At 36.6% G+C, this 26,022-nt stretch overlaps 1 protein-coding gene across 6 annotated transcripts in view; it reads left to right on the top strand.

The window, feature by feature from the left end:
- The window catches only part of KDM4C (lysine demethylase 4C), a 249,253-nt gene that overhangs the window by 159,444 nt on the left and 63,787 nt on the right, over positions 1-26,022 (top strand). For all 6 annotated transcript variants that reach the window (XM_085043366.1, XM_085043368.1, XM_085043367.1 and 3 more), the window contains 2 exons: positions 12,735-12,790; positions 15,962-16,070. In XM_085043366.1, the coding sequence (XP_084899492.1) occupies positions 12,735-12,790; positions 15,962-16,070 (165 nt within the window). The remainder of the gene's footprint in view (positions 1-12,734; positions 12,791-15,961; positions 16,071-26,022) is intronic.

Below are 26,022 nucleotides of genomic sequence, written 5' to 3'. Positions count from 1 at the left end.
GAAAAGGGAAGATTTAGTTACTAGGAGATACCTACTCCCTGAAATGACAGCTTCCTGGATGTTTGAAATTGTTTTCCCTGCTTTTCATATTGATTGCTAGATGAGGAGATTTAGCCAAAGATGACCTGTCTGAGCTAAGACCCTTCTGGCTAAGGCATTAAATCCTGAAGGGAAAGTTGATTGGAAAACAAGGAGAAAGAAAGTTTTGTGTAATGAAGAATATAATGGAAGTTACGAAGCATTGGTACAACCTTGTTTCAGAGTTCATTTCTTAGGAGGTAAAATTCCTTCTCAGTCCTCTGCTTACACAATATTGTTTTAAATTCTGTTAAATTATACTTTCTTAAAATCACAGTAGTTATGTTAACTTTATGGAAAATTTAGTGTCTATTAGGCTTCTGTATATCAGCATGACTTTGCAAAGCAATGAAGCATGAGAGCACTGTAGAAATGAGAGTTGTCTTAATAGCTAAATCTAACTTTATTATGTGTGGATCCTAACTGTGAACATCGTTAAAGTATGGAAAACATCTATGTGGATTTAGATTGACAGAGACAGACTTTTCCTTGATGGCTATTCCATCTTATATTATCAGAGGAAACTGATTTTGAGATTCAGAAGCATACTGTTTTCTTGCAGTTTCAGCATCTCTAAGTAGCTGAAGTCATACGCTTTACAATACTTTATGTAAAATTTTCTCCCTTTAGGATTTACCTGACTTCATGATACATAGTATATCTTTATATTCTACCAGGCAGTAGGTCCTGTTTGGTAACAGTTATTGACAAAAGAGAACAGTGATACTGAATGATCTATGCTAATGGACAAAAATAGCCATAAATCAATCTCCTGAAACAATTTTAAAAAATCAAATAATATTAAGTAAGTCATCTGCATGGATCCTGAAAGTGTAACTGTATTCATACAAAGTGCCTTGATTGAGAACAAACGCCTCATTAATCTTAAATGCTTCAGCTAGAAAAAGTTAGTGAAGTCAGGAAGAATAATGACTGGCATTATAGAGAATGCAACGTACTGTACAATGAGCAAAGATGTGGTCACCTAATAGCTATAGTATATAAACATGGAGTACCTTTGTTATTTAGAGGACAAAGGATTTGGGACAGGAAGGAGACAGAAAGAAGTGCAAGTAAGGAAACAGGTAAATACACTTCAGTGGCTTGCTTCATAATAAGCTAGCTGTTCATATGGCTACTAAGGAATGACTTTTCATGGGTGGTTCTTGCTCTCTTCTCTACAGCACTGCAAAACTGTTAAGTACCTAATCTGGTTAATTGGCACTGATTTTGAGAGCACATCTTATGTGCTTATGTTTAAACAGCTTAGCAGAATGTTGTTTTCTATAGATGAGCATTTTCATGCTTTGTATATTACTTATTGATAATCAGTCTCTGGGTTGCTTTGCATTTTATGATTAGAGTAGCCCTTTATGTAATTTGAAGGATTTTTACTTTCTTTTTCCCAAAGGCATCAGAAAAGTGGCATGTAAGAGCTTTCCACATTCCAGCTCAGAAACTGCCCTATTTCACCCTACTGAAAATAATGATTTTGAATGTTCTTTTAGTAGTGGTGCCCTTCTCACTGGTAAAGTGTCAGCATTTCCATTATAAACTGCTGTTTTCAGAGCTCAGTAACTGCCAAAATTAACTCAATACATGTGAGTTGGTTATACATTGCCTTAATTTTCAGACTGATTTTTCTAGAAAGCTTTAAATGCATTTAAATATTGTTAATAAAAGAAACTATTGGACAGGAAAATCTGGCTATAATAGAAAAAGTAAAAACCTAAATGTTTCTGTGGTATTTTGTTTTCAAAAGCAAATAAGGAAAATAAGACCTGATGATTATTTAAAAAACATATTTATTTTTTATTTTTAAAATCTGGGTTTTTGCAAGTGTTCTCTGCAAAAAAGTTGACTTAGTGGGAATATTACTTGTAAATGCTGATGGTAACCATGTGTGTGTCGCTGTTGAACTGCTAGCAGAGAGAGAGAAACTGAGGCTCGAATGTGTGGTGAATTGTGTCAAATTTATTAATTAATTCCAACTTACATAGACTTTCAAAGATCACTCAGATTGGGCCAATTCAAAACCTCCCCCCAGGTTGATTGGCCAGGTTGAATCATTCATATCTTGAGACACTGTTCCAACAACATCCAAATTTTATCTTTGTTTATAGAACACAGGAAGAAGAGAGAAAGATTTCTCACGGGAAAGGTCTGTGCTCACCACATGTGTGGACTCAGATGTGGGGAGCATGTTATTTATTTCTGATTTTGGTAGCATGCTTGTAAACAGGATATTTACTGCTTGCAAAACCCAATCTTTGACACAACATATTTCAACAGGTTTATAAATATGTGTTTTTTCTGATGCAGTCACAGAAACCAAACTGAAGACCATTCAACTCAGTAAATATGTTTTTAACGTAAGTGCCATAAGGCTCAAACCCGAACCTCATTTGGACCTTTCATCGCCTTTATAGGAGTTTGCCAAGTCAGCCTTTGCCACTGATACCCATGTCAAAAGGCTTGACAGCTGTGGGCACCTCCGGCTGTGTGGGTATTCTTGTATGTCAGGGAGGAGATTCCCTGCAGGGTGAAGTATGATTTTAATCAGATGCAGTTTTGAATCTGGCCCTGCTTGGAGTTGGAATTGGAATTGGACCAGAGAACCTCCACCAATTTTATCCATCTTAATTTGTCCTCAAAGTCTATATTTGATCTCCAGAGGTACTGCTGTAAAGTCTTTGAGGGGAAAAACATGCTAAAAATAGCCAGTAGTAGGATATCCTGCCCTGCCTAGCTGGTGCTGTTTTGCTTTCTTAAAGATACTCACTTTCATCTGAAGATACTCAGGTTTAAATATAATATTTGCTGTCTATAATAATGGGAATAAGCCTACATATTTTTTATCATAGTGTATATATATATACAGTAGATACATTGTAATTCCTGTTTTGTTTGCTAAGCATTTAGTCTCAGTGTTCATAGAATCATAGAATCATGGAAGGGATCATAAAGATAATTTAGTTGAACACCCTGCCGTGGACAGAGTCTTCCACTAGACCAGGTTGCTCAGGGACACATCCAGACTAGCCTTGGACACTTCCAGATGCATTCTACATCTTCTCTGGGCAACCTGTTACAGTGTCTCACCACCCTCATAATCAAGAACTTCTTTCTTATATCTAATCTAGATTTACCCTCTTTCAGTTTGAAGTGTTGTCTTAATTGTCTTTCTAGTAGCCCTCTTTAGGTACTGGAAGGTGCTATAAGGTGTTCTTGGAGCCTTCTCTTCTCTAGGCTGAGCAACCCCAACTCTCTCAGCCTGTCTTCGCAGGAGAGGTTCTCCAGCCTCCTTATCTTTTTCTTGGCCTTCTTGTGGACCCACTTCAGCAGGTCAATGCCCTTCTTTTGTTGGGGTCCCAGAGCTGGACACAGGACTCCAGGTAGGGTCTCATAGAGGGGCAGAATCATCTCCGTTGACTGGATGACCATGCTACATCTGAGGCAAACCAGGATGAGGTTGGCTTGCTGGGCTGTGAGCCTGCTCACATTGAGTTTCCTGTCAACCAACAGTCCCAACTCTTTCTCACCAGGGCTAGTCTTGACCTATTTTCCACTCAGCCTGTATTTGTGCTTGGAATTGCCCCAGGTGTTTTCCAGTGTGTAAGAGTGATTTTTGCAGTTTCTCTATATTTTACAGGAAGAATGATCAGTTTTTTATTTTCAGTAGATTATTTATTTATGTTTTTAAAAAGCTAATCTCATTCCTTTGGGTTCCTCTTCAAAGGGGTAAGTGTAATCTTTCTTGTTGAATTGCTTGGCAACAGTTGCTTTTTCTACTGTAAGCATTTTTTAAATCTGAGTGACCAATAACAACTATGACAAAATATTTAATATTCAGGGATCTAGTAGTCTCCATTTTATACTTTATGGATGTGGTTTACTTCATATACTTACATTCTAGGGCCAAATTACACATAGTAGCCACCTCTGTCAAGTGTGAGCATTATTTTTACTGCAGTTACCTGCATGAGTGTTTTGATACTCATTTCAGTCTCAGCCTCAGTTCTCATTCCTTCTTTGGCTGTGGAATTCTTTCCATATTCCCATTTTCCATCCCACCTCTTTCTTCTGTCTTTTTAAAATCTTCTTACCCCAGCCAGTTTATTCCTGCTCTTTGCATTCTTGGAGATCACTGTTCATAATGCTATGGATGGTGTAGTGAAACACTGCTTGCTGTTTATATTGTTGCTTTAGATTGGCATGATGTGGGAACTGCAATTGCAAGGAAGGGTAGGGCAGACTGAATGTTTGCAGGATTATATTGCTAAAATGTGGAAATTAAATAACTGATGATTTTTAAACATTAAATTCCCAAAGGTGGATGTCCTGAACAGACTTGGATGCATCTGAAAGAGTAAAAATGTTCATCTGTGAAAGAAGTGTGGCTGCCTTCTGTTTTCAAGAACCTACTTTAAGCTTACAGCCTGTTGTTTGGACACTGGTGAAATGCCAGGCACCTACAACAGCTGCTCACTTGCTGTCCCCTACCACAGCTGGGCAGGGGAGAGGAAGAAAAATTAATGCAAGGGTTCATGAGTTGAGATAAGGAAGCGGGAGAAAGCGCTTCAGGGGACAAACAGGCTCAACTTAGTTGCAAAGTGAATTTATTACTAAGAGTCAGAGGAGGATAATGGGAAGTAAAATAAGCCCTTAAAGAGAGATTGGCTCTGCTGAACATGGTGGAAGCTTCTCACAGGAGCCATCTTTATGGCCCCCCCACTACCAAAAACTGGGCCATGCAAAACCAACACACAGCCAAAGATCTTTCTACACAATAAATGATCATTAGCCTATTGTGGATATCTCTTTCATCAGCCTCCATAATCAATGTGAACTTTAATCACCTACAATACAAATGAAGGTTGTGAATTATACTGGCAGCATCTAGCAACTCTGTTGAGAATGGTGCTGCTCATCAGGAAACTGAATCTTTTACTAGATAAACATAATTTTTTCTGCAGTTTATTAGTTTTTGAAAATATTTTGTCACTAAAAAAGGAAGTTTGTCTCTGAAGGTAATAACTTGAAGTGGATACAGTAATGGACTTTGAATTAAATAATTCACTTTGAAATTAAATAATTTGAAAAGCTATTTTCTGAGTGAAGATTATTCCCTTGGTGTAGAAAGATTAACATATTCGTTAGTGGACCATTGCTGAAAACAACATTTTCAAATGTGTCAAGAGAAATAGCAATCCATTTCTCTTTACACAAGGATAAATATAGACACAAGTATAAATAAGCTGGGAAAATGAGATAGCCAAAATGCAGCAATGCCATATCCTAGTGCACATCTGTGTTAATACAAAGAGTCTGACCTTGGGCAATTGAGAGAAAAGGTGGAAGACTAAAGACATCTATTTTCAGTTCAAAGGTTTTTATCTAAAAAGCCAACAGAATAGCTCGAAGAACACAAAATACGTTTAACAGCCATAGCCCTACAATTTGTGTCTATTTGACTTAGCTGTAGCAGAGTTGAACATTACATGTCTGTTTTAATTAGTTGCTTTTAAAGGTGACTAGTAAATCGGCATTATTGTGACACATCTTTGGAGCAGTTGACTCTTAAAACTCTTTTCACCTCTTACTAGAAATACTTTTGGGGAAAGAAAACCAAACCCAAAATCTTTCCTAACCGCTTTTCTTAGGTTTTTAGATACTAGTCAAAGTCAATTGACACACAGGGAAAATAGCTGATTAAAAAAGGATGGAAATACATTATTTACTAAATAGGTAGTGTCCTACTTGGTGCTTAAGACATTATCAAGGGGTAGTGGCTTTAAACTTATGGAGGGTTTACATTAGATGTAAGGAAGAAATTCTTTACTTTGAGGCTGCTAAGACCAGAAAAGTTGTAGATGTCCCATCCCTGGCAGTGTTTGAGGCCAGGCTGGATGGGGCTCTGAGCAGCCTGGTCTCGTGGAAGGGGTCCCTGCCCAACGCGGTGGAGTTAGAACTAGATGATCTTTAATGTTCTTTCCAACCCAAACCATTCTATAATCAGCACTTGCAATGCTTCAAAACACTAGCCAAAATGTATTGAAATTACTTGAAGATATTATTTTAGGTGAAATAATTTCTAAATAAAGCTGTGACAATAACTTACCACAATACCTTATTATATGGCTAATAATAAATTAGTAAAGTTGCATTTTGTTTGATTTTCAGTATCACAAATCATGAAAATTAAATGCATATGATACCTTATATATATTGCAGTGTGTTCTTAGTGCCAAGCATTTGGATTTTGCTTAATATCTAGGTATTGTTTCTAAATATAAGGGTTTAAAACTGCAGGTTACGTGGAACAGTAAAATGTGCCATAAGAATTAAACTGAAGTCTGTTCTAGTCTGTTATCTTCTCTTTGACAGAGAAGATAAATTTCTTCTCTGTGAATTTCTCTCACAGCAAGAAATTAATACCTGGTGAAGAACATGTGTCTTGAGCAGGCATTCCTAATGCTTTCTCAATTTTGTACAATGTGGAAATAAGAAACTGTCTTAGCCAAAGGCAGTATCTTTCTATTTACTTAGTAAGAAATAACCTTTGTTGGATTTCTTTTTCATGAACTTATGCAGCTTCTTTCTCATAAGGTGTTAAATTTTAGCACCCACATGTGGCAAGCAGACACACAGTGTATGAAGAATCTTTTTGGGTTTTTTTTTTTTTTGTTTGTTTGTTTGTTTGAAATCTGCTCCTACTTTGCTTTGATAGCAGCTACCTACTTATTGGAGTACCTAGTCAAGCCCTTTTCCAAGTCTCGTTTTTTTAGTAGCATCTCTCAAATGTTACACAATCTTTTTACTGGCTTCATCAGCCACAGCCTGCATAATTATCCCTTGGGTAGAAGCTGTTGCAGGATATTAGAGGAGATATTAGCTGAAGACAAAGACAAGCCCCCTTTTTTTTTAAATTTTTTTTTTGTTTTGGTGAGGCCTTTTTTTATGAAGTAAGGGCAATCAGAAAAGAACACGATGTTGATAAATTACTGAGGTAACATGGAAAACAGGAGGTAATTAGAGAAAAGTGCAAGATACTGAAGCTAGAATACAGACAAAGGATTGTGGACCAGTGATATCAGCCACTGCTGTAGAAGAGGTCCTGAAGGTTATTGTCCACATGCCTAACAAGTCATGGCAATGTAAGCACATGTCCCCAGGTGTGGGATAAAAACTAAACATGCTTTGCCTGACATCACTGAAGATCTGTCCTCATTGCATTTCAGAGGAGAGAATGTAGCTGCTGATGAAGTCAGTTATGTGGAAAAGTTGCAGTTGTTTAACTGACTGAGGGTCTATAGATGGAAAATGTCAAAAAGAAAGGGACAATCTGTTTTTATGTTTATCATATATAAAGTAAAAAGGAAAAGGTTTAAGCAGGGAATCTTCATGTTGGTTATAATGAAAAACTCCCTAATGGAGTGGATGCCAAAGAGCTGGAAGAGGAAACTTATGGAAATTACATTCTATGAGTAAATTTTTGAAAATGTGTCAGGCACAATTCACTATGGGTAACATATATTTTATTTTACCCTGTCTTCATCCACTGACATAAGTTTAACTTTCTCTTTTATTTAACTGGATAAATACAATTCTTTGGAGATGCTGTTAGACAAAAGGCCTTAGACAAAAGGAGAAGTAGCAGTTTAACGAGAAAGGGGATTGTGTGGTGCATGTTCATAGTTTACAATAAAAATAACTCTTAGGTTACTTACTGTATATCTCTGCTATGGCTTGGCTGAATTCTATTGCATTGCTGTGTCAGACAGCTTCCTGTCTCCTAGAGGATACTATTGCTGATGAAGTAAGTATGGAAATATGGAAATGTGAAAACTGCTTGTTGTAAGCATTACCGTGAATATGACTTTGAGTTTTGGCAGACACTAAAAAAAATGCTCAAAGATAACCACATGTATTAGTTTTAAAATATAAATGAGTATGAACATGCTCAGATTTTGTGTACTATTTATCCATGCAACAATAATTAATATGCAGCTATGCCTGAGTAGTAACATAACCTTCCAAAAAAGGTGAGGCATCTTTTGGATGTATGTACGAAAAGAAGCATGGTTAATTCACAGACTTGAGGTTTTTTTCTGCAGTTTCTTGAAGTGATTGAAGCAGAGAAGTGAGATTAGTGTTGCTGGTTGCAAAAATGTTTCATGGAAAGCAAGGGGAAACAGTTCAATAGAAACAGTGAATATGATATGTATTGTTATGAAAAAGATTGCATCGTCTCCACAAAAACGCTGCAAGATTAAATGAACATTACTGTATAAAGCTTGGGAATTATATGGAGATGTCTTACTTTATACAGATACTGGAAGAGAGAAAACTCTCTTGTAATTCTAGAATGTTACGGAGATTTTTTAAGGAGATGAGCAATTTAAAATGGTCTAAGATTTAATTTAGATAAGTATAAAATAATATGCTTATGAAATTATTATTTAATGCAAATACAAATGACAAAATTATTTGTTTAAAGGATTTGCAAAGTAATAATGAATCAGAGATTGGACACCTTCTAAGGTAATGCTTTATAATGAAATACATTCTTCTCCTGATTTTAATATACAGGCTGACAGCAGACACACGGGGATGCACAGGCACTCTCTTTCTCTGTGAGAACACAGAATCACAGAATAGTTTGTGCTGGAAGAGATCTTTAAAGGTTGTCTAGTCCAAATTCCCTGCCATGAGCAGGGACAGTCTCAACTACATCAGGTTGTGTGACCTGACCTTGAATGTTTCCAGGTATAGGGCATCCACCACCTCTCTGGGCAATTTGATCCAGTGTTTTATCACCCTTATTGTCAATTTTTTTTTTTCTTATGCCTCATCTATATTTAAAAACTTTACTCCTTCTAAAATGTGTGTCTCCATCTATTTTGTTACTATATCATTTTCAATACTTAAAGCCCTGTTTAAGTATTGAGAGGCTACAAAGAGGTCTCCCCAAAGCCTTCTCTCCTTTTCTACAGGCTGAGCACCTCTCTTAGCCTGAGCCTGTCTTCATATGAGAGGTGCTTTTGGAGTGCTGGACCAGCTCAACAGGTCTATGTCCTTCATGGGTCATAACATGGGTAATAATTACTAGTGTACATGTGATATCACTGCCATCCATGTCACGTTACATTTATTAGGAATACTAGTCTGTGTAAATGTCAGATCCTCCAAGTTTTTGTTAGTTGCAATGTGTTGAAAGTGAAGTTCAAGTAATAGCCACATTGCTTGGATAGAAAACAATATATTGTAATGCAGGCATGGTTAACAAAGTAGTTTTAGTGGGCTTTAAGCCTGTTTGTTATGAGGTTTGTTATGAGCACTGGTGAAATTTTCTAGTTCTTAGGGATCTAATTTGGTATAGCCTGTATCCAGCAGACAGTGAACAAGTCCCCTCCACCACTTCATGCTCAGCAAAGATTTGTATAGGTGTTTTTTTAGAGGAGATTATCTTTGGTTTCTATAGGTCCTGCTTAAGGTTAATCTTTTTATAGCTTGTAATGAAGATATTTAGAGCCACCATCTCTTTTGTCTGGGCTGGTCTCCTCCCTTTTATATCTATATTTTTCTTTTTTCCTCTTTTTTAACCTAATAGGAAAGCTCTATAGTTAGTAGGTAAAGGTTATGACTTCTGTCTCTTCCTGTGTTGTTTTAGCTTAATTTATTTTGGATATTTCTTTAAGGCCTTGGAGTCTCAGTTTAATTGTATTGGTAAGTTACACAGCAGATGATCAAATGAAGGTTTTCCTTAAAGTGAAAAGTACCCATTAGAAGCAGGAAAATGTCATCATTATTCAAATAACGTATTTTAAAGTAAGGTGATCTAAGAACATCAAAGCTCATAAAATAGGAACAAATGCACTTTTTATTTTACAAAGCAGGGAGTCAGTTAAAGTACTTTTGTGGCCAATGTTAAGAAAGCGCTCTGATTAAAAAGAGTTTATGAGGCGTCCCCTGAACTTTTACATTTGAAAGAGAAGAATGAAGCTTTTTCCCCCACAAAGATTTCTGATGAGTCAGACTCATGCCCTTTTTCCCAGTCTGCAGATGTTATTCTATGTCTAAATTGTAAAGGTTCATACCCTGCAGAACTGCTGTCTTGGTTTCAGACATTTTAAAGAGGTGGACACTGTAAAATGAGTTACCTCCTCTTAGTTTCAATCGATTGCTTTTCACTGATAAGGAATGAATATGAGTAGATATAAGGGAACGAATAAAAGTTTACTGACAAGCAAAACAGCAACAGGCAAAAAACCCCCCAGTAAATAATCACTAGATACAAAAATTACTAAATCTCATGAGGCCCCGGGAAACAGAGAGACTCAAAGTATGGGAAATAACATTTCCAAGATTTCAGACCCACGTGGCTTGAAAGACATAGGGAAAGTGGCATCAGTTCTCTACCCCACAATGGTGCGTCCAGTCAACCACCCTGTCTGGGAGACAAAGGGAAGAAAGATGATGGAGAGAAAGAACCTTCCTGGGAAAGCAGGAGCTTAACGAGCCACTCTAGTGGCAGATAAATGCTAGCGCATTGTGTGAGGTCAGCACTGCCACCCACTGCCTCCTGCTGTTGCCCGCTGCACTCTGCTGGTGTTGGTGCTGATGTCCACCACACTCCATGAGTGGTCTGTTGGACATGAGGTGAACTGGCCCCTGTGACCAGTTTGCAGAGAGCACTCCAAAACAGTTTTTTATTGCAAAGTGCCGTTTTTCTGAGTGGCTACTGTAGCAAGCCTTGAAAAAAATCAACAAACCAAAACTTCTTAGAAGTGGAGCCTCTTTCAGAATGGCTGTTCCATTTTCTGTGCTGCTTGGATCATTTAATTTTTCACTCTCATACAGTCATGGAGATGTATGCACATCTATTTTTACTGGTTTTATCTTGCATTTCGAATTGTCATACATAGAATCAACATATTGGACCCATTTTTTTAGCATCTCACTAGGACAGTGACCAAGCTGTGTTCATAAAGATAGATAACACTAATAACAATAGATGACACTGAGGGTGACAAAGTCAGTCAAAGAAAGAGCTGAGGAAATATGTTTTCCCTCTGCTAGTTTGTAATCAAGATTCTAAAGTGAATCAAATTGAAGATGATGCAGTACTGTAAGGTAACTTGTTGTTCTAAGGTAGTCTTCAAAATCCCAGGTAATGTTAAGGATCTGCAGACAGTTTTGTAATGTGTTTTTTACACATAAGTGCTTGCCTTTCAGAACTGAATGCAGATTAATAACAAATTTTCCATGTCTTTAGTGGTACTTGACTGGAAGTGGTATAGTGCTTAGCCTTTGAGTTCCCTGATTTAATAGTGAGTGTTTACTTTTAGAAAGAGAAATGTGATCTGGAATGTATTAGGTCCCATCCTAAGGTTGTTGTGGATAGAATAACAAACTTCAATTCTCTTCTTTTAAAACTCCACAATAATATTTAATAGTAAAAAGGATACTCCATAAGAGGATGTTCTATTCTCCTTGGGTTTGTTTGGTAAGGCAAAATTTGTGTGTTTAAATAGCAGAGAAGATCCAATTATCACAAGAAAGTATTTTTTTTTATTTTATTTTTGTTAGGAAAGGTGTTTTTCCCAGGAAATATGGTACAGCGTTCAATTAAATTTCTGGCAGACATTTGTATTCTTCATCATGGAAATTTTTAAGATAAGATCAGACTGGAGTTTAACATAAAGTTCTTTGGGGGTTTGCTTTGTTTCTGGTTTTATTTGTTTGAGTGTTTTTTCTCCTGCAAAGGCAACTTAAATGTAGCGGTTTGAAAGACATTGTCTCGTATATCTATACAGTCACAGAATATCTTGACTCCATTTTGTACATTTGGTTCTTTGTAAGACCAGAAAAACAGACAGGAAGAAAAATAACTAATGTTGGACACACTTTCTCATCAGCTTCTCTCAAGGGACAAGAGAAATAAAAAGAAAAAAAGGGAAAGAATAGATTCAGAAATGGAGGAGACTGAAGAGAAGGAGTGAAGGGTGGAAAAAAGAACAGACTGTATCTGTTCAAAGGCTCAGTTTTAAGTACAGGTCGGAAAAGCCATGTTTTATGGCATATTATCTGGGAACCATGAACTCGTTGCTGAGTGCCCTGAAAGAGATGGAGTTGTACTGAAGATCAAAGCAGTGAAGGTATACTGCAGGAAAAAGAAAAAAAACAATTTGAGCTGGATCAATAGCTTATAGGTCAGTTTCTCAGTAACTTCTATTAAACTAATTACATGCCATAGTACTTAGTTTTACCTTTGTAAAATGTGTGGCAGTTCCAGCCTTTCTATGGCAGTACAGATTAAAAGTGTTGGGTTTTTTTGGTTTTTTTTTGTTTTTGTTTGTTTTGTTTTTTGGTGTTGGTTTTGGTTTTTTTTAATTAGATTTCAAAGTGATTCTGTCACTTTGTCTGTCAGTAATACTTAAATATATTTTGTCTTTAGCTTGTATGAGTTGTTTCTATTTTTGTTACTATATCATTTTCTTACCCTGTTAGGAATTGCTATGCTTGTAAGTAGCAGTTTGTAACCCAGTAATAAATTGCATTAGCAATTTGCTTATCCTTAAGATCAGATGAGTAAAACTGCTTTGTAAACCATCATTAAAACTTACCTTTTTTTACTCCATTTTTATTTTTAGGAATGTTGTCTCTGCAATTTGAGAGGTGGTGCATTAAAGCAAACTACTGACAAAAAGTAAGTAATATATTCTTCAGGACTGTATGTGCCTATTTTAACCTTTATTCCCAGTCCATTCCTATGTGCAAGGCATTTGTAAATCTAATTACTTGACAGTGTCCCTTTAAGCTGAATTGTTGCAGAATTAAAATTACTTCCATTGAAATGTGGCATTGGCATTTTGTGAAATAGTTAGATACTAAAATGTACATTTGTTTTAGTATTTGCACACACTTGCTTCCAAATTTTAATCTGTTGGCCTTTGTGCAAAGAAAATAAATGAGAGCTCATTTATCATTGTTTGCATGGGCAAGTCTTATCAAACAGCAGAGTGTTTTTTCTTCTTTGCTCCTGAAAATTACAATACAATACCTTTGAACTTCTAAACCCAGTGTTTTCAATGGATTAATTTTAATTGTATTTAAATAATTTTCAATTCTGAAGTGTGTTTTTTTTTCCAAAGGCACTTCTGTCACACACTGTCAAAAATAGTCTTGTTGCTGACATCATCCTATTAACAGCATAAGTATTTTTCCCTGTGTCTGGGTGACAGAACACTATAGCAAGTAACCAAGTAACCCTAACAGCTAAAGTGGAAAATGTTGCAGTTTAGCATTTTTTTAAGCCCAGTAGTAGAATAGTCTTTATGCATTTTGAATAATTTGATAATTAATTAGCTTATCTTTGTAGCTTAGCAGTGTTGTATAGATCTCTTTCTTTCATGCTTTGGAATGCAGTGGTAAGACATGATCTAGGTACAACATTCTTTTTCACTTACCAGGAAAGAATTTATTTATCAGTGATTTGCAGTTGATTGGGTGACCCTTGTCCAGTTAGTAGAAGGCTTTTTGTTCAACTCAGGCCATATCTTACCTTCAAAAAGCATCATTATTGTAGCCGTTTTAATGAAAAATATGATTGTAGCTGTTTTAATGAAAATTGTGATTGTAGCCATTTTAATGAAAATTCTCAGCTGAATATTAGTTCTGTTTTAAATTCCCTTAAATTTGCTATTTGCTTTAGTCACAAAAGAAAAAAAGGAAAAGAGAATGATGGAAGTATTGTCTCAGCAGAATTTATCATGCCGTTTTGATATTTGGTCTTGGTTGCTTACATATTGCGTCTTTAAAAATATGGGGTTTTTTTTACATAAATGTTTTTTTTCAAATATTTCATAAGCTATATTAATAGAAAAATCCACAGAAGTTTTCATGAAGTCACTTATCTTGTATAATTTTATGTAAGATTTTTGGGTTTGCATTCTGTCACTCTAGGTTAGTGTTACAGATTTATGAAACGGGATTTCTGTAAAACCAGTTCAACTCTGGTTTTCATGTTTCCATAACACCTTATAGTTGTTACACAATCTTTCTTTCAGCATTAGCTACCACTTCAAAGTTTTGAATTTTCAGAAAAGTATGTTACAATTACATCTTTTTTTCTCCAACAAGTGTGAAATGTAACATGAGCATTCCTTTTGCTCCTTCTTTTCCCTGTACATACTAATCAGAGATGCAGGAAGAGCTTGACACATTTAAAAGCTAATGGATCAAACTGGTATGTGCACATGTAGCAAGCAGTTTGCCATATAGGAGAATTGAGATTCTTTTCAGCAGAGCACAGCAGTTGTTTTGAGTCTGCTAGGCTGAGAGATGTCAGAGTATAAATGTTTAGTTGAAGATTGATTGACGAGGCAATTTATTTATAGCATTTCTGTCTCATAAAGCTTCAATGGTTAGACAATGTGGTTTAGCAGGCGGGCAGGTCACAGTGAAAAGACAAATAAGTCACAAAACAGGACTGTTTAAGTTAAAATATGAACAAACTGTCACCATAATAAAAGCTTTATCTGTTTTTATTTGGGCTGAACTGTATAACCTGCTAATTGATATGTCATCTTTATGTTCAGCTCTTATTTCACACTCCAACCAATACAACTTTAAAGTCATGTGACAGCTGTTTGTTTGGTCCCTGTGTGTCATATTATACTTCTGCAGATGTTTTTATCAAAGATGACTTACTGAAATTTTGCTGCTCTAGTTCATGAAAAAGAAATTATTTCTCTTTTCTTCATCACCCTCCATCTCTTTCAGCTTCAGCCCATGTTCCTGTTAATCTGCTAAAATGCCTGTGTAATGTGTGTCTGTTTGAGATGTACAGAAAATGGAGTGAGGCAAGCATTCTGAGCTTGCAGAAATAGAGAAAATGAGTTAGTGAAAACAGATGTACAACGAATGACAGGGAATAAGGCAAATTTGAGTTAAAGAATGGAAATATATTCCTTTATTTAGATTTACTATTTGTCTACCCCAGAAAGATTTTAGGAGTATCCTCAGAAGGCTGCTCTTTGTTAATAGAAGTGTTGTTAGCTTCTCCTTTACTTCAGGAAATACACAATTTCAACATTAATTTCAGACTTGTTAACAAGTTTCATATAGCTTTTCTTCTCTTGAGATTAGTGTATAGAAATAGAATATGGAGAGCTTTCTTATGGATAGAGAAAGTATGTAGCATCATCTGAAAAACCTCCTGAAGTTGCACTGAAGTCTTAAATGTAGCACTGGTCCCAGGCATTTGCAAGTGCTTTTGCTGCTAAAGGCGATGTGGTTAATGCTGGGCATTGCACTGGTAGCCTGATCCCTTTGCTGCCTGTATGCCATTGTGTCTGTAGATGGAAGGTCTTGATAGCATTTGCATTTCATTTCATTTTGCATTTTGCATTTCATTTTGCATTTCAATAGATGCATGATCATGATCACGCAACAACATGATTGTGATCATGTATGTTGCCTAAGAATAGTTACTTGGGTTAAAGTAATGTTAATAATGAGTAATAAGTGTTGTAGATGATAAATTACACATGAACCAAATAGTGTGGTGTTTACATGTGTACCTGAATAGAACATCTACAAAAACTTGTTACGTAATAAATAAAGAGTAAAACATGCTTAAAAATTTTTGCAATAAAACCTCAGTCTGAAGTTTTATTTACACAGAGTAGTAGTGCTATAAAGTTTGTTAAAATGGTTTAAAGAAGGTAAAGAAAGCCTAATAAGGAAGTAACCACAGATGAGTACCTTTAAGAAAACCAAACCAAAAGCAAAAACCGAACACACAGCAAGGAACAACTTAAACATTTGTATTTCTTTGGGTATTTTGGTGGTATTTTTGACTTGCCACTTTTCACAGGTGGGCACATGTAATATGTGCAATTGCCATCCCAGAAGTCAGATTTGGTAATGTCACAGAGCGCACTCCGATAGACACTAGCAGAATACCTTTGCAAAGATTAAAATTGGTGAGTAGTATATTAATATATACTTCATATGTGCATTGCTGTTAAGGTGTTCCAATATTTGAAATGTATTTAAATGTATAATGGTTATTGCCAGGTAAAGAGCAGTAAGCTATATTTAAGGTAAGAAATTAATAACCAGGGTTTTACCAAGAGGGGCCTTTTGAAACATAGTGGCAGTTCATTAATGGTGATAACAGTCTTTGGTATTCTATTAAATATCATTCAAACCTGTTCTTCCCCAAAAGAACAACAAATTTGACCAGTGTCAGCTGTGAAAGTTTCATTTTTAGATCGGCAGTGCTGATGAAACACAAACAGACTGGGAATACCACACTACGGTACATATTTGTGAGGTCTTTTATTATGGATTTTTACCTCAACTATTTATGAAGGTAAAAGGATGTACAGTCTGTTTGTTACATGGTATCTCTGCCATCAGGGTATTGAAAAATATGCATAAAACAAATCACACGTTAAATAGTGTCATTCAAGGACACTGATGTTTTCAAGAAGGGGATATGCACAAGTGCAAAATGAGTTTTTTTGCTATGTTTTCTGATAATTACTTAATACATCAGTGTGTGCATGACTGTGATGTTGTCAGATGGAAAGTATGTGGTTACTGGCCATTCAAAGTCTTAGAGAAAGTTTTCTGGGTCACCCCACACTGTTTCCAGTGTGGTTCTTGGTCTAACTTACCTTCTACTCACTCATTTTGAACTATTAATATTTTCATTCTACTTTACTTTAATTTCATTCTATTCCATTAATTATTTTTTTCTTTTGTAGCTGTATTTCTGAATGTGAAAGTGCAGTTTGGAGTGTTTTAAAATTTATAGGCTGTCCTTCAAGTGGTAATCTGTTTTGAATTTTTATTCAGAATTTTAAAAAAAATTAGTTTTCACATGTTCTTTTAAAAACAATTTAAAAGACATATCTAAAGAGTGTATCTATAACTTATTATAAAAATGTAAGGCAACTTGAAAATTTTTAATTCGAGGGTTGAAAACACAGAAATCATAGAAACATAGAATAATTACGGTTGGAAATGACCTCCAAGATCATCAAGTCCAACCTTTGACTGAATAATACCAAGCCCACTGTGCACACCTTATCTCAATGTGCCATATCTGCTCATTTTTTGAACACTTCTAGGGATGGTGACTCCATTCCATTTCTCTGGGGAGGCTGTTCCAATGCTTAACCACCCTTTCAGTGGAGAAATTTCTCCCACTACCCAACCTAACGTCCTCTGGGACAGTTTGAGGCCATTTTGTCTTGTCCTACTGCTTTTTACTTGGCACAAGAGGCTACCACACCCTCCAGGCAGTTGTAGAGTTATAAGGTTCCCTGTGAGCCTTCTTTCTCCAGGCTGAACACACCAGCTCCTTCAGCCAGTCATCACAGGACTTGTGCTCCAGAGCCTTCACCAGCTACTCTGCCCTTCTCTGGACACACTCCAGCACCTCAATGTCCTTCTTGGAGCACAGGTTTCAAGGTGTGGCCTCACCAGTTCCGAGTCCAGGGGCACAAGCCCTGCCCTGGTCCTGCTGGCCACGCTGTTGCTGATCCAGGCCAGGATGCCACTGGCCTTCTTGGCCACCTGGGCACACCCTGGCTCACAAGCAGGGACCCAGCACTTGGCCTTTTTGAACCTCACAGTCTTGGCCTTGGCCCATTGATCCAGCCTGTCCAGATCCCTCTGCAGAGCTTTTCTACCCCTCAGCAGATCAACACTCCTGCCCAATTGTGCCTTCTTCAAAATGACTGAGGGTGCACTTGATTCCCTTGTCCAGATCATTGATAATGATAGTAAAGAGAAGTGGCCCTGATTTTTGTCAAATACAGCGTGTGACTGGCGACCAGCTGGATCTAAATTCATTTGTTCTATGTTGAAATGTATTCTCTGGACTGTCCATGACTTAAACACTGTTAGGCTAACTGGAGCCTTTTGGATAAGGCTTGAAATAATTTTAAATGACTGATTATGAAGGTGTTGAGCTAGTGTTTCTGAAATTACATGATTTACAGTTCTAGGTTATTTCTGCTGACTGTGAAGCAATTATGTTAATCAGTTATGAATAGTTGAGGGGTTTTTGGATTTTAGATTTTTTTCTATTTTTTCCTTCAGTGGATAGAATATTGCTTTTAGTCCTTAGTGATTTTTCAGTTCTTGATGCCTCCTTCAATATAAAATGGCATTGAACCACTACACATTTCATAAAGCTGTATGTAAGCCTATGGTGTCCTGCAAATATATATGCAGGATGTTTAGAAATACAGTACTTGCCTTCCTTAACTCTGTTTTTCAAGGACGAGTTTGCATATTTGTGTGGAAAAACTGTTTTGAAGAAGGAACTCAGCTGAATACAATAAAAATGAAAGGCAGTGTACTTTTTAACAATCATAAATGTAGTAGTGCAGCAGGTGGAAGACAGCCTTTCTGTGAGGGAAGGATGCACCTGATCCTGGTTGACTCATTAAACCTGACTATTCCAAGATTTAGTTTCTGACATTAAATTAATAATGAAGTAGCTAGACTTGTATTAATTTAAGGGAAGTAGGCAATTTGACCATTCAAAAGGCTCTGTAATGATGTAATGCCAATAAACCAATAAAATGTTGCTTCTTGGGTAAAGGACCAGAAAACAAAATCTGCTGTAAAACTAACAGCAATCTGTCTGCTTTTAAATTTTGACTTTTGTTGCAAGTAAGATACTGTGTCTGATGATTTTACCCTGCACTGTTTCACCATGAATACCCTAGCTAAATTAAGTTTCTTGAACATTATATTATTGTGTATTTTAAAAATAAAAACAAGTATGTGTGTGTATGTATATATATATACACATATACATAGACATATATACATATACATATACATACACATATACATATACATATACATATACATGGTAAAATTCCATGGATACTTTATATTTTCTCTAAAACTGTATATCAGACACTTTTTGTAAGATATTTCTTGTTTCCTGAAACGTGGGGTTCCTACTTTTCTAAAGAGTTTGCTTCCAATAGCCTTCTGTGTGTGTTCTAGCCTTGTGTATATTTGCCACATCATTGTTAGTTCAAATACGGTCTTTAAGTTACTCTTCCCTTCCTGACTGTTGATGCTACGGAAGAACAAGCTCTCATACCCATTGGCACTGGATACTTTGCCTCAGGGAAACACCAGGGATTATATGCAAATTTATTCTTTCTTTAGGAATTCCTGCCTCTTTCCTCCACTCAAGCCTACTTCTATCCTTGCCTTTCATTCCTTTCCATTATCATTTGCTTTATACCTCAGTTGATATCAGTATAGTTGATACCTGTACAGTTGAAGCCTGTATGAACCAGAGAGTTGATACCCTCTGCCTTGCTGTTAATTTCTGTAAAAGCACACTGCATGTTTCACGGCTGAGAATATGTGAACAATGATTCAGGTCAGTTTTGCCCTTTGAAACTGTAGGTACTGTCAATGCTGCTCTTAGCAGCCAATTCCAGCTTCACAGCTATGCTCTTTGATAAATTAAGGACACCTTTGTTCATCACTCTCCATCATTCAAGTGAGAGAGTTACCACAGTAAAGGCAAGCTTTGTACATAATTTCTTGATATTGAGCCTTCATAAGCAGTTTTTTTTTTTTTAATCATTTTTGAGCCTATGTTTATGATCCATTTTGTGGTAAAGCATGGGGTATCCAATACATGAGCATGGAGTTCCCTGCTATGTCACCTCCTCTTTACAAAATTTGGGATGTGGTTTTTTTAAATGAGCAAAACACAATGGGAAAAAATATAAAGGAATTGATTATATTCTGGCATGCAGCCATTCCAAAATTAGATATTACACTGTAGGAGCAAATGGTTCTAGTTGTTCTAAACTTTTTTCTGTCCCTGTTCTCCCTCTTTCTCCCTCATGAAATAGTAAGAAACCCAAATAAGCAGAATATCTACTGTTTTCAGAAATCTGTAGAAGAGCTGACATTTTCGTTAATGTAGCATCTGCAAAGAAATACCAAAGGAAATAAAAAGCCAATGTTTTATTTTTTTACAAATTAAAAAACATCTGTGCAAACATGAACATATCTGTAGGCTGTTTTTATTACTTAGCTAGTAGATGTAGTGATTGCTGTTAAGTAGTTGCAATTCACTAGAAATTTTGGGTTGGAATCAGTGTCAGTCTTTCTTGTCAGTCTTTCCACTATTAAATACTCAAGATATACTTGTTCCTTCCAGTGTAAAACTCAGTATTTGTATCATACTAATAGTAGCTTGTAGCTTTAAAATTGTTTTATGCAACTGTTTCATGTTTGCAGATTACTGGGTTGTTATGGTGTGCCAACATATTTTCATATTTCTCTAGCTTTTTCAGTAGGTTATGTCATGTATCATCATTGCTGAAAACTTACATCACAGTGAAATTTTCATTAAAAATTAATTCTTTTGAACATTATTCCTTAGTGCTAGTGGATAAAATAAATATAAGATTTGGCTGCTTTGTTTTTCATAGGGGAAGAAAATAATGTGATACACTGGTGAAATAACTTCTGTTTTAGGGGTGTACACCTATGATATTGTTGGACTCTAGCTGACTTTCCATGTGAAAGCAAAAGACCTCCTAGGCAACCTCATTGTGGAGTGCATTTCACAAATATGCTATAACCTGTAGTTTCTCCACATCAGCTCTGTGATTATACCTTCTTTTTTCTTTTTTTTTAAATATATGTTAATGGAGAAATGAGATTGTTCTGGTCTCCTTTCTCAGAGAGTCTGGCTTTCTTTCTTCATTTTGTATTCAAGCTGGATGGTGACATCCATCAGACACATTGAGCTCAAATAGCCACATGGAATGACAATTTGTAATTGCCAAGCCAGGAAAGAAATACGTTGAATATGGGCATTTAAGTGCAGGTTCTAAAATGAAATGGCTGAAGGGATATAGCTTACCGTATCGCACGTTATAAACTGATATTTTGCATGAACTACAGTATGCTAGCTACTTTGTGGACACATAGTTTAGATGGTTTCTGTTCCAGTAGCTTCCAAGTTTAGCAGCAAACATGAGTTAGTGTGAAAACGGGAAATACACAAATGCTAACTTAAGTGCTTTTAGTCATAGTGAAAATGTTAGGAACAGATAAAAGACAGGCAAAGTTGCTGAGAAGTGATGGGGTGCAGGGGCACCACATGAAATTTCTCTAAATGTAAATGCAGAGTTTTAGCTGATGACAAGTCGGAAGAAGCATGTAATTTGTAGAAGAATTCATGCTGTGAATGAGTGTGGTGTCAGCTTCCATCCCAGTGCTGTTAAACAGCATCTTGAAGTTTACCCAAAGCAGACAAAACTTAGGTTTCTAGCTGAGTTTAGGTTTATTTATTTCATTTTTGTCTTTAAGTCTCCCAGAGAAGCTTGGTGTATGCTTATGCTTTTAAAACTCCATTTTCCTTGACTATTTATATGTATGTGGCTTTAGGTAGTAGAAAACAAGCAGATTTCTTTGTGTGTCAGAGTCAATGATAAAACTCAGTTTTACTTTGGGGACAGAAAAGCTTTTCCCCAAGTACCTAGATAGTCTCTGTTTTCAAAAGAGCGTTAATTACTCAGCTCTAATTATAAACATGAATTATAGCTGCATGAAAAGGTCTCTGGAGATGAAAAAATCAGACTGACCTCTCAAATATGAAACCAGCCTTTAAAAGAAAGTGCTCTCTTGTCTGTTTTTCTATTTTCATAAAACACAGGACTTAAAACTAAAATTAAATAAAAGCCCTCACTAGTATATGGCCAAGGAATTCAAGCCAACAGGAGTATAGAGCCTAGTGGCATTCACCCTTGCCAGGCACATGACTTACAATGAGTGTAGACTTTGTAAATACATGTTTAAATGTTTCATGTGCTACAACAGAAATATTTAAATAGAATCATTAGCATCTGTTCCTGTACCTGTGTATTTTGAGATGTCAACTCTAGAATCATGTTTTCAATATAATATATATCAACTTGATAGTGAAACACATTACCTCCTTTTGATATTTTTTATGTTTTAAAATGCTTGGGTATTGGATTGACTTTGTCCTTATAGGCAGTCACTGCAATGCTGTGCTGGAACATGCACATATGTTGCCTTTGTTTCTCTATCTGTAGAGTTTCCTATTATTTTTATATTTGAAATACTGTTTCTCCAACAAAATAGAGGTAGAAAATGAGTTTTGGAATAGCTGAAGTTGCCCTGAAGCTTATGATGACCTCAGATTTGTATTTGACAAGTGAACTGAGTATAACCACAAGTGTACTCTGAGTGAAGAACATTATTTTGAAAAGAAATCTGCACTGTGATGATGACTGATCTACAAGCCTTTCAGTATCTGGCTGAAGTCATAAAGGTTTTTTAGAAGGCTGTACACTTTAAAATTTGCACCTGAAGGCAAATAATAGTGAGCTTGAAAGCCGAAGATTATAGTATTGAAAGGTACATCAATTCTGAAAATACAGAGGTTTCTCAGTGGTATGGCACTGAAGAATGGAATCAAAGCAAAAATGTGTATGAGCTTTTAAAAGAATGCACACATATTTTCCTGTCTGTCATTCTGTTTTAATGATGAAAGGGTTGAAGACATTTGAGGGCACTGCTCATCTTCACTGTTCTAATTTGTGATGGAATTCATTTGTTAAACTACAGTGAGGTAGTAGAAGTGCTGCAGCTGTGTTTGTAAAAAAGTAAAGAAGCGCTTGCAGTGATGCATACCAGTGTTGCTATGCATTTCTGGTAATACAAAGAGGTATTGATTACTTTTCAATGTTTCGAAAAATATTGCTGGAAGGACCATTGAGTAGAGTCATTATGCCATACGTACATTCAAGCATTAACTAGCTCAATGCACACATTCACAGGCAGCGGGAACAAAATAGAAATCTTGAGCCAGATTTTAAGATATTTCCAAATTGTTTTAAAAGTGTTAATGAAATAGCTCTTAGTACCATATTTGATTGTAGAAAGTCTTAAATTAAAAATTATGCAATAATTGCTTACTGGAATATATAGTTTATTAAAAATGTAGTGACTCATCACCATCATGTACAAAACAGAATTTACTGTAAAAGATTTAGTCACAGTGTTCATAAGATTTTTAATAAGTATATTAAAAGAATATAGTTTGCTGGCTGTATAGTACTTACTGTCGTAATAATTTGCTATAATGTGCAGATCCTATTGCAAACTGTCATATTTGTATCTTGCAGTGGTACGGTACTATCAAGTCTTATGAAAGATACGGCAAATGTTAGGAATGCAGAACTATAAATAATGTCTGAATACATGAACAGAAAGAGACATAAACATATCTTCTGATGTAAGTGTAGTAAGTGTCAGGGATTAAATGTGTCCAGTGTATATAGAATTTAGAAATCTTGGAGAAAGAAAACAGGCAACTGGTTTGTATCTGTAAGAAAAAAAATTGAAGACACCATAATCCAGGAGAATTTATCTCTGACTATTACGTGCACAAGTTATGTGCACATTTTTTTGTTTGTGTAGCGATTGAATACATATCATATGTTTAAATGTAAATTTAAAACTGAGTAAAATTGCTCCATAATTTTGTGTAACATCTGTGTTCAGGTTAAGGGCAATCCCAAATATCAATACAGGATGGTGGATGAATGGATTGAGAGCAGCCCTGCGGAGAATGACTTGGGAGTATTGAGGATGAAAAAACTGGATGCGAGCCATCAACATGCACTTAAAACCCAAAAAGCCAACAAGCAAAGCACATCCTAGGCTGCATGAAAAGCAGCATGGCCAGCAGGTCAAGAGAGGGGATTTTATCCCTCTACTCCACATTTGTGAGAGTACTTCAGCTGGAGTAGTTTATCCAGCGCTGGGGCTCCCAGCACAGAAAAAAACCCAAAAAACAAACAAAAAAAACCCTGTTAAAATGGGTCCAAGACAAAAATGATCAAAGGGCTGGAGCACCTGTGCTATGAAGACAGGTTGAGAAGGCTGAAGCCTGGAGAAGGGAAAGGTCTGGTGAAAACTTACTGAGGCCTTGTAATATTTATAAGGACCTTCTAGGAAAGACGGAGAAACATTTTTTTTTTAACCAGGACCTGCAGTGACAGGACAAGCAGCAAGTGTTTTTTTATACTGAAAGAAGCTGGATTTAGATTGGGTACAAGGAAGACCTTTTTTCTTGCAATGAAAGTGGTAAAATGCTTGAGCAGGCTGCCAACAGAACTTGCGGATGGCTCATCACTGGAAGTGTTCAAGGTCAGGTTGTATGGGGCTTTGAACAACCTGGTCTAGTGGCAGTTGGGCTGAGACTAGATGATCGTAAAATATCCATTCCAACCCAAACTGTTCAGTGGTTCTGGAGGACATGAAACAGTGAGGACTTTCAAGGAATAAAATTATGATGAGGTGATAAGCGACTGATGTTGCTGAGGAACTGTTGGGTTTTTTAAAATGTGTGTCATGTATATATAGTCAGTAGCACAACAAAATTTATTCAAAACTGCTTTAGACCTACGTATAATAAAAAGGTAAATTTCTAGAAGATTGAACAATATGACTTTATGGTGTCATAAATCCGGCTGATAATAATTGCAGTGATGCTCCAGTTAAAAATACCTTATCCCAGACATAGAGGTGATGCAAGATCGTGGAAAAAAATGCTGTTATAAATTTACATTTTGTCTCCGGTTAGAGACAAATTCAGGAGCAATGCACTCTTAGTGAATGCCTCCCCCAAAGAAAAGAGCTTCTGGCACTTCTTCCCCCCACTGCAACAGAACTTTTTGGATGAAAGTAAAAAAAAAAACAACCCTGTTTATCTGTTTACCTGTTTGTCTGTTTAAAAAACAGACAAAGTACCCTGCAGGGAGGCACAGGGAAAGGGGAAAAAGACTTTCTAAACCTGACTAAACAGCTGCTGGACTGCAGTGTCTGTTTTTTTGGGCATAGCCTCCCCCTGCTGTGGGGGTCCTGGGGAGCTGGGCAAAGTCTCTCTGATGACTCTCTGGATGACTTCATGCCTACTGTCCTCCCGGGGATCTTTCTCAGAGGAGAAAACAAGTCGGAGGAGAAAAGTCCAAGAAGAACAAAGAAGGAGCAGTCCCAGGGAAACAGTCCTTTGCCACTGCCACCACTGCTGGAAGCCAGACCCAGGAGAGTGTCTTCTCGCTCCCTGTGCTTCAAGGCTAAGCAAGCTGGGAGAGATTTCAAAACAACTCAGAGTTTCTCCCAGCCACGGAACCTGGCTTAAACCAGCAGGAACATATTTCTGCGTATAAAAAGCACAATAAAGGGAATACAGGATTATCATAATATCACCCCAAGATACATTTAATAAAGGGTACAATATTCCTTTTCCTCCAGTCAGTGGGAACATTCCCTGACTGCCATGGCTTTTCAGATAAGATGGAGCATGTTGGCAACTACATCAAACAATTCCATCAGGATACTGGGATGCATCTCACTGGGTGCCATTGACTTCTGTATGTTCAGGTTTCCCAGGTGGTCTTGAACCTGATTTGCTCTTACACTGGGAGTGAGTTCAGTTCCCCAGTTCCTATTGTGAGTTCAGAGACTTGACAGATGTGGGAAGAGTGATTATGAATGGACATTGAGGCAAACAAAATTATTGAATACCTCACTTTTTTTCTTAATCTTCCTTTTCTTGTCTGTAGAAGCCATTCTTATTATTCTTTGTATCCCTTGCCAAATTCATCTCCAACTGTACATTTAGCTCTTCCAATCCTGTCCCTACACAGTCAGACAGTGCCTCTATATTCTTCCCAGGATACCTGTTCGTGGTTCCACTGTCTGTGCTTTCCCTTCTTGTATTTCACTTTGGCCAAAAGGTCTTTACTGAGCCATGGTGGTCTGCTGCCTTCCTTGCTGAATGCTCACTGGTGGGAATTGAGAATTCTTGCGCTCTAAGAAAATGTTCTT

Source organism: Lichenostomus cassidix, chromosome Z (genome assembly GCF_008360975.1).
Source record: "Lichenostomus cassidix isolate B80296 chromosome Z, HeHo_3.0, whole genome shotgun sequence".
NCBI lineage: Eukaryota > Metazoa > Chordata > Aves > Passeriformes > Meliphagidae > Lichenostomus > Lichenostomus cassidix.
The sequence above is the reverse complement of the archived record's forward strand: the minus strand, read 5'-3'. Positions and strand labels throughout refer to the sequence as shown.